This window comes from Rousettus aegyptiacus, unplaced genomic scaffold (genome assembly GCF_014176215.1).
Source record: "Rousettus aegyptiacus isolate mRouAeg1 unplaced genomic scaffold, mRouAeg1.p scaffold_m13_p_14, whole genome shotgun sequence".
Taxonomy (NCBI): Eukaryota; Metazoa; Chordata; class Mammalia; order Chiroptera; family Pteropodidae; genus Rousettus; species Rousettus aegyptiacus.
The window spans coordinates 51,960,501-51,969,850 of NW_023416289.1; the positions used below are offsets into that span (position 1 = coordinate 51,960,501).

The following is a 9,350-nucleotide window of genomic DNA, read 5'->3' on the forward strand; positions in this document are numbered from 1 at the left end:
CATCAGTAATATTTTTTACAAGACAAACTGCAATAAAAATTACTCTGTGTAATACCCTCTCTTTTTTTGATTCATTCATTAAAAAAAAAAAAAGTTCTGAGAACCTACAGTATGTGCAGGCAATATGCTAGGAATGAAGGTTATGTGGGTGAATAAGGCACGTCCCCTGCCCTCAGGAAACTCATGTCCAGGAGAAGCGGCATCACCCAATAAGTGTGGAGGATGGAGGAAACATTGTGATGGAAAGTCTGTTGCTTATGGTGGTGGCAGAGAGGAGAGAGAGATCGGCTCCTCTTAGGTACATCAGGGAAAGTGTCTCAGAGAAGGAGACATGTGAGCTGGTCTTGAGGAATGAGAGGAATGTAAGAAGCACACGCGGGTAGGGAGGCAAGAAGAGCACTCCAAGCAGACGGGGACAGCACATAAAACAACCTGGAGAAATAGGGACTTATAAGTAGTTATTAGATGGGTTGGTCTGGTGCTCAATCTGGTGCTCTTTAGTAATTTTCTTCTCTTGACAACAGGGTGAGTGAATGCAAGGCGTCAGCAGGCGCCTCCAGTGGTGGGGGCTTTTAACTGAATGTTTTAGAGGTGGCTCTCTGGCCAGGGCGGGTCTCTATTTCGTGCTGTTTTAGGACAGCTGTCATCGCCTTCATAGTGAAAGTAAACTTGATTTGCTCTAGCTGTTGCCCCAGCTATAGGAACTTACCACTTCATTGATGGCTTTGATGAAGAAAAGACTGTCCTTACAAAAATAAAACAGTCTAATGACACCTGAAACAAAAGAATAAATAAGAGTGTAAGACAGACAGTGAGCCAAGCAGCACAGAAATTTTGCATGAGGCCTTTCTGGAGTTATCGTCATAAGGTCATGCGTCCTTAGGCCTCCTTCCTGGCCCCTCCACTGCCCATGGTGACTTTGGTCTCCGTCCTGGGTCTTCTCCGCCTACCCTGGCCCTTACCCTCTTCTCCTAGAAGCCTCCTGTGAGCCACGCCAGTCCCCTCCTTGACTTCTCTCTCCATTTTAGCATCATCCCACACCGCCTCATACTGTTATCTGTTTCCTGTGGGTTGCTTTTTATTCTTCTAATAAGTTCATAGATTCTTTGAGGGAAAGGATCATATCTCACTCTTCCAGTATAGGATCAGCATCCGCCATGGCTTATCACCCATCTCTCAACCTCCAACAAGCTCCTCACACAGTTAATCCTGCAGTTAATCTTGTCGGTATTTAATAAGTCATTCTGTCATTCTAACTCCCATTTAACCTTAGGGCTCCATGACTTCTTACCTTTCTCTAGGTGCCTCTCAGACACTCATAACCTGCCCCTTCACCCATGATACAGACCTTGCAAAGGCATCCTGCCCACTGTGGACGAAAGTCTAACTCAAGCCAATAAAAATGCACAGGCTGTCTGCTCCGTGACCATGAATGTGCTAGGGACAACCAAGGCAGTCTCTGCCCTCAAATTCATCATAGATGTGAAACCGAACAGATGCAGTGCAGTGCGAGAAACGCGATCCCACCTTGAGACCCACATCCTCCTGCGTGCCAGCATCCCCACCCCAGGCGCCTCAGGGGTGTGACCTCCAATGGAATTCTTGAGCTCACAGACCCCTGAAGGCTTATTCTCCTATCACAGCTACCAAGGAATGGCTTTGTCATCAACCCGCCATCTAAGGCAGAAAGGACTCATTGTCTTTACTTTCTGCTTACTTTCCTCCCCACCCTATACACATTTTCCATCACTCACCAGGTTTTTCTATTACATTTTCATTTCTAAATATTTGTATCTTAAACTAATTTTAGACCTATAGAAAACTTGCAAAAATACTGTAAAGAATTCCCTTATATTCCCCACCTCGCTTCCCCTAATGTTACCATCTTATATAGCCATGGTATACTTTTTCCTTTCTTTTGAACAGCTCCCACCTTGGTTCAGACCTTCAGAATTTCTCCTAATGAATGCGATAGTTCTTCCTGGTGTCTCTGCCTCTCAGTTTGACTTTTTCAGACACCTACCATTACGCCCTTTCCAAAATGCCAATCAGGTCAGGTCACTCTCCTGCAGAAGCAGTGTCCTCCAGGACACTGTCTGTAATTCTCCATACTACAGTCCCCATGAGGGCCTGGTTCGCCCTCAGGCTAAGGGGAAAAAGCAAGCTCTGGTTTATGTGAGTGGCAGGAGTGCTGAGTGCTCCAAGGGTGTGGACTCTGGGGCCACACCGCCAGGTTCGAATCCTGCCTGTGCCACTTGTTTTCCACGTTACTTCAAGTGAGCTATCTAACCTGCATGCTTCAGTCGCCTCTTCCGAAAAACAGGGATAATAAATTAGACGTACCTCGTAGAGCTGTTGTGAAGGCTGTTAAATGGGCCAAATATGTGACATGTTGGAGTAGTGCCTGGTACACCACACTGTTCTGTTGGTGTTGGTCACTACTACACAGGGAGAATGCCCCGTGTCTGACCCCGCCCACATGGCAAGGTGATTAAATTGAACAACGGTGTACAGGTACATGTAAACTAGGCTAAAAGGAAGATGAAGAACAAGTACCCATTTCATCCACAGGAGCAATAAGTGTTTCACTCCCCAAATCTGTGGCCCAGATGGAAGTGACATCAACCTTCAGTTTGTCCCAAACATACATTCGTTTAGCATCATACAGATTATACACAGAGAATCCTTTGGCTCCTCCAATAAACACGTAGTCTTGGGAAACAGCCATACAATTTGGCATTTTGTTGAACTGGGAAGACAAAAACGACAACAAAGAAAGAATGATTATTAGCTATCATCATCTGCAAGTAATACAAGCTAATGTTTCAAACAGAGGTATTTGCCCTTCCTAGATATAATACCATTCCCAAACAGAGTGCTCACCTAAATATCTTGCCCATGTATCAAGAAAGTCATGGCATTCCACTTTTAGAGGAAAGGGGCCAGAGAAAAACAAGGAAGTAGAGAATTAATGGATATTCCCAATCATGGGCCTTGTGATGAGTGGACAAGAGGCCCCATACTTAATTCATCTAGAACACTGTAGAAAGAACTATAGCTGAGGCCCTGGCAGATTTTCAGCCATAAAGCAAGACAGTGATTACTACAAGCAGAGATATTTTAAAATAACAGCTGAATATAAAAGACCTTCTATATAATCTTCAATTAACCAGCACACCCGTTTCCCCAGACAATGAATGACTAGGTCCATTTTAATTAACATCGGCATAGCTATACTTGTTCGAAAATGCAGCTGTCTTACGGAATGAAGGTTCTTGGAAGGAATTCCTTTCCTAGGTTATGTTTTCATGTATTAACACTCGACTAAGAAACAGGGGCTCTGGTCAGCTGTTCCATACCTTGCTTTCAAAGACTGGAGGGTAGACAGTGGGCTGGATCCGGCTGAGCTCGGCTTCCCTCAGCGTGTCCCTCTCCTCGATTACTTCCCACGACCTGTCAAACAGGAGGTTTACCAGCTTGTTGATCATTCGATAGGGCTGAGGCAAGGAATGCAGCTCCTGATCTGGATCCTTGAAGACATAATCCTCTTCATCATCCTTAGGCCAGTCTTTCTCTGTGGGGGATGGCACCTCCAGCAGCCCCTTTTGTGTGAAAATAGGCAGTCTCATCCTCTGGGCTCGACTTCCTATGGGGGATGACATCACCGAAGGTGGCACCGGTAACATCTATGAAACTCTGAAAAGCTGATAAAGGAAGCAAGCAAAGGTACTTTGAGAAAAAGAGAAAGTTACTAGAAAACAGTATATCATCTTCTCTAGCACAGTAGCCTATGGGGACTGTTTATTCTAGAACTGGCACTTTCCTGATTTATCACAGGATTGTTACCACATTACTAAGACACGCCTTTCATATTAGTAAGAACATCAGCAGAGACAGGTATTGACTATTCACATCTTCCAGGCCAGCCCAAGATGATGTGTATTGTGATGGAAAGAAAGGAATCTCACATCCTTGCTGCCTTTCTTCACCTCTCCATAAGAGAGTGGCAGTTTTTCTGTCCCAAACAGAATTTGCCTTTCTCATACAAATGATGCCTTATGGTTCTTCCATGTCTGTAAATGGCTGTGCTCTAACCAGCTGGGTAGTAAGTCCTGACTTCTCCCTTTCCTTTCCCTCCCCAGTCAGAGGCAGCAGTTTAAACACTTCAAAAATTGCTGTCTAATTTGTTCCTCTTGTCTGTATATTCACTGTTGCTACCCAGGAGTTCTGCAGGCGCAGCGCTTAGAACCTGAGATTTTTCAAGGACCTACGGAAATGTATGAGACTTGGAAAAAAATCTGCAAAATCAAATTAATTAAATATTTTTAAATGTTTACAATGTATTATTTTCGCTGTCTGTGTACATAAAGTTTGACTCTGTAAGAACAAGTATCTGTACTTCATCAAACTCAAAACTACGAATCATAAAAAAGCTTTCAAAAGTTGGTTTTAAAAAAGTTATTTAATGTGGAACATGGGTTACATTAAAAAAATTTTTTTTGTAATCACTGCTATGGAATAGATGAGGTTTCATGTCTTCAAGCCCCACAGAAGGAAGGTTCAGTGATGCAATTTCACTGTAGACTATTTTTGCCTCCACTTTGTTCATGTTGGCTCTTTTAGGATTTCCTTCAAGTGGTGATCTTCATTTAGTGTTCAATACTCCTCACAGAAAATTCTCGAACTTTTCCGAGCTCTCGTGCTAGAAGTATACTCCACGAATTGCCTTATCTCTGCTCTAACCGTGTCCTGTCCCAGACTTGGAGCTGGTCTTGCTAGAGGGAGACAGAGGCACAGATCTGGGAACTAGTTACCCCCTGTAGTCCCCAGCAAAAGCTCAGGGGAGTCTCCATTCGGGATTCCACCTGGGGTTCTTGGGGACCCGGGAGCTGCAGAGAGGCGCGGGGCGTCCCGGGAACACCTGATTTGGTGAGACGGGCCCCCTCGAACTCCCTGTAGGAGACCCTTGATATGGAGAGCACTTGGGGAACCGATACTCCACAAAGCAGAAGCAGAGGTTTCACTTACCTGGGAAAGCTGTTTGGTGTCGCCTTAGTAACCACAACTTCCGGCCCAGACCGGAAGCCTGCGAAGTAGCTCTTGGGAAAATGCGCCGGCCCCACGGGATCGGGAGACCCAGCCCCTCCGGCGTCTCGAGGCTCACCTGCCCGCGGGGACTCGGCGGTGCACCTCGAGGACTCACGACCGATCCCAGTGCGACGCTTGGCCTTGAGCTGGGTGCCATGGACGCTTTCACCCGCTTCACCAACCAGACCCAGGGCCGGGACCGGCTCCTCAGGTTAGTCTGCTGCAGCTGCCTCCACCTCTTCCCCGACCCGCACTCGGATCCTTTTTCTCCGCACCCCGGGGAGAAGGGAGTAGCCAGTGGACGAAAGCCAGAAGGAGGCTGCCGGCGCACGGAGGGCGTTTGATTCGAGCCTCCCTCACCCTGAATTCTGTGGGCTCTGGGCCAAGAGACCGTGCGCGTCCCGAGCCCTCCTCGCCTAGGCTGGGGAAGACCGGGCTGTCTGCTAAACGTGTTTCCGAGGAATTTGTTTCTAAAAGGAGCTTTGGATTGGCATTTGTGGCGAGGGAACCACCCTCTTGGTTTGTGGTTTCTTGTGGAGAGACAGAAATTTCAGTTACCTTCTTTATCTCCCATTATTGTCCTTTTACTTCAGTGAGGTACGGCACGTGAAAGAGTTGTGAACTGGAAAACAAAATGCAGTATGGAGAGAGCCTCAGAAAGAGCTGGCAGCACCTCTGCTGAGGTACACGCTGTGCTACCGAAAACGTTAACGAGATTGTGGCTTTCATATTGATGAGTTCATGATGTTTCTTTTAGAGGTTTGGTCTTGCTCAATAAAAAAAGAAGAAGAAAAATAGTTAGAGTTGCGGCTTCATTTGACAGCTTCTCCTCCTTCTCTGAGTGTACACGTGGCAATACAGACAGACCTGTAAGAATAGCCCCAGTAATGAGACTTTAGGAAGCCGACTTTATGCAAAATATTGTTCTCAGTGGATCACAACTTATTTAACCCTGATCACAACTATATGAGATAGATAATTTAAACCGTCCCCATTTCACGGATGGAGAAACCGAAGCAGAAGGTTAGTTAATAGGTAGCAAGTAGCAGAGCTGAGAGGTTTAAATTTTCACAGTAGACTCCAGTGCCCACCTCTTTAACCACCAAGCCAAACTACTTTTCTAATTTATTTGAAAAAAAAGTTAATGATTGCATTGTATAAAAGCTTCATTAAAGTGGAAGCCTACAATTCCAGTGGACTCAGAATGTACCCTGCAAGGTTTATTAATGAGGTTGGTTAATAAAATCGTTGTTAAGGTTATACTTAGCAAGATCTGAAGTCTCTGGTATTCATTTCCCAGTAGCTTTGGTGATATACACCTTCTGTGACTTTTGTGACAACCGAAATAATGCCTTGGTTTTGGACATATTCCTATTATTCGACTGAATCTGAGGAAGGGCAATTCATTGACTTGACCAGCTCGAGCCCTCTAACCAGCAAACATACTTGTTGTGGGGCAGGGGTAGAGGGTGATTGTTTTTTTTTTTTTACTTCATCCCTAATAACAAGGTCACCATTTTGGAAAATGTGCTATATTTTAATTGAGAGTGTAGGGGTTCAGAATGAGTCACACTAAGATGTGCCTCTGTGATATGTGGATTATTTTGCACTAAAGACAACCAAGACCCTGCAGGTTCAAGGGAAACTGTTCCCCCCACCCTGCCCCCACCTTAACTGCCTAGAAGAATCTAAATTAGGAGCCTTGCCCATAATAGGCATTATCACCAGAAATAACTTTTTATGACCTTTCTATAGGGCAGGGCAAACTTCTAATTACTGAACATCTGCAAATGACCTTCCTCCCCTCTGAAGCCCCAACGTGCCTTATCTCATCCTTAGCTCAGAACATTGTATGTACCACAATTTCCCTTCTGTCTCTGAATGTGTCATTTATGTGGAGTCTCTGACTCTCTCATCCATGTAGGGTTCTCATACATAAGTATGTAATTAAATTTGGTCATTTTCTCTTACTACTCTGTCTCATTTGGATTTAATTATTAGACCAGCAGAAAGAATATTGAGGATAGAGGAAAGTTTCTTCCTCACAAGAGTAATATTTATGGCATAAAAGGAATTCAAATGCAGTTATAGGACAATGGAAAACAGGCACCTGCTTTAATAAGTAGACTGCCAAGTGCATTTAAATGTTTGATTATGGGATATAAACGTTTTACATGTTCTGTTTCTGTTAGTAAGGAATTGTTATTTGTAGTCACGACAATAATCACTTTATTGAATATTTAATATTCTGAAACCTAAAAGTCTGCATTTTATATAAAATACTAATCATTTTTGAAAGACAAATACCTCTATTTATTTATGTATTAGTGTGTATTTGTTCTTTATTTTCAAAAGTAAGCAATGTTCAAACTGTAGACTTTTCATTTGATTCTGGTTTGAGTGTGCCTCCTGTCACATAAGTATTTGATTAGCTGTATGGTAAAAAAGTTCATTTTAGAAACTTGAAAAATCATTCTGCACTAGAGAAGATAAAGGTCTTTGCAGACTTAGCAGGAGGGAGGTTTTTGTGCAGTTTACCACTTTGACTATATCTGCCTCTCTGTGCCAGCAGAAGGCCTCCTGAGGGGCTGTTCTCTGTATTAGCGCCAAGTTCTCTTTTATTACCTTTGTGTTGCATTTCTATCACGTGTTCCACTTTTGGGCCTGTGGAGCGACTGTTGCAGAATTTTGCTTTTGTAAGACCCGCTTACATGAGAAATTGTCTTGGAAACCTCGCCTTTGGCAAGATGTGTTTCTTCCCTTACTTTATGAATCAGGTTTTATTTGGTTTGTAAATTGCTCATTTTTTTTTCCATTTCAGAGCCACTCAGTACACATGCATGTTGCTTAGATATTTATTAGAGCCTAAAGCTGGCAAAGAGAAGGTGGTAATGAAGCTCAAGGAACTGGAGTCCAGTGTGAGCACTGGCCGTAAATGTAAGTACCCTGTCTCCTGGGGGACAGTGGCTCCTGGTTTAGATCCTCAGATTCCATAATTCACAAAATACTTTCTAGATGGTTCATTTCTAGTGAGTCAGATATATTGATGAAGTCTACCAGTAAGTCTGGCCTCATGGAATGACAGGCCAAAAAAATGGACTGTTTTGCTGCATTCACAGACACCCTCCTATGTTCACATTTGGTGCTACATCATATCTTTCTGTTTAATCGTAACTAATGGGGCATACACTGTGTTAGTTCACCTTTAGCTCTTAGAATCACAGAATGTTTTTGCAGTCCCTGGCATGGGCCCCTGGCAGCCCTTCGTGTTCTCTAGAAGAACAGAATGCCTGTGTCTTGGACCCTCTGCCTTTTCTACTTCTTCTGTTGTAGGATTGCTAGAGGAGATGGACAGATATGTTTTCCTAGACTATTTGTGGCAAAAAGTGAAGTCTGATACCAGTTGTGTGCCCAGCTCCTAGTTGCTTGAGGAGAACCAGGTGTTGCAAAGCAGGCAAGCAGAGGCATTAGAATGGGATGTAGAAATCAGATGTTGAGCACTTACTTGTGAGCACCTACTTCATAGAGGCATAGTGCTGAGTTTGATGGGAGAACTAAGATCACATAGTGTGAGTGACGATATGAGATTAAGCGACAGATATGTTGGTAGAGGAAAAGAAAGGTATTTTGAAGGAGGTGGAACTTGAGGTGGAAGGAGAGCGTTCTTGAAGGGTGGTTTCCTCTAGTGAAGGCTCAAAAGTGTTGGGAGTAAACCAGTTGTCCTGGAGGATCCATGAGAAAACCAGGCTGACAGAAGGAAGACTTAAGTTGTGAAGTACAATGGGAGGGGTGGGGTGAGCTTTCCTGGTTGGCTTTGAAAGCCAAGATTTGCATTTCTCAGATTCTTTATAAGGTCAGAGCTCAAAGGTCCTTTAGAGGTTACTGGTCTCTTATGTCCAGAAAGGACTTACCTGAGGTCAGTTTGTACAAGAGCCAGAATTAGAACCCAGGAGTATTCATTACATATTCTTTTTTGTTATTTTTGATGAAATAATACCAACCATTCTGCGATTATAAGTTTTCGAGGGTAAATACTTCTGAGCTTTTGCCGAGTCTAAGATATAGTCCTTTAAGGAAAGGAACACACTTCTTTTGTTTTCTTCATAATGTTTAGGACTGTAACTCATTCTGAGTAGCCAGTCAATAAATATTTGATTGATACATGCCTGATTAATTGAATTACATACTCAGATAAGGACATACTTTTCAATGGTTGATTTAATTCAGGTAGGAGTCACACATGACAATATTATAGTTGTCCT

General features: G+C 43.6%; 2 protein-coding genes across 9 annotated transcripts in view; one reads left to right on the top strand and one right to left on the bottom strand.

The window, feature by feature from the left end:
• Positions 1-5,128, bottom strand: part of WDR93 (WD repeat domain 93) — a 30,114-nt gene extending 24,986 nt beyond the window's left edge. For 3 of the 5 annotated variants that reach the window (XR_001597711.2, XM_016151571.2, XM_016151572.2), the window contains exons 1-4: positions 5,029-5,128; positions 3,360-3,704; positions 2,557-2,749; positions 710-774 (exon numbers count right to left, since the gene is read on the bottom strand). Coding sequence is in view for 4 of the 5 variants with exons in the window: in XM_016151571.2 (XP_016007057.2) it covers positions 710-774; positions 2,557-2,749; positions 3,360-3,686 (585 nt within the window). In the remaining variant the exon portion in view is untranslated. Of the gene's footprint in view, positions 1-709; positions 775-2,556; positions 2,750-3,359; positions 3,980-5,028 lie in introns of those variants that run through there. The other 2 variants (XM_036231943.1, XM_016151573.2) reach the window with 2 other exon arrangements.
• Positions 1-9,350, top strand: part of PEX11A (peroxisomal biogenesis factor 11 alpha) — a 38,106-nt gene that overhangs the window by 26,307 nt on the left and 2,449 nt on the right. For 2 of the 4 annotated variants that reach the window (XM_016151593.2, XM_016151594.2), the window contains one exon: positions 7,910-8,025. In XM_016151593.2, the coding sequence (XP_016007079.1) occupies positions 7,910-8,025 (116 nt within the window). Of the gene's footprint in view, positions 1-4,936; positions 5,300-7,909; positions 8,026-9,350 lie in introns of those variants that run through there. The other 2 variants (XM_016151591.2, XM_016151595.2) reach the window with 2 other exon arrangements.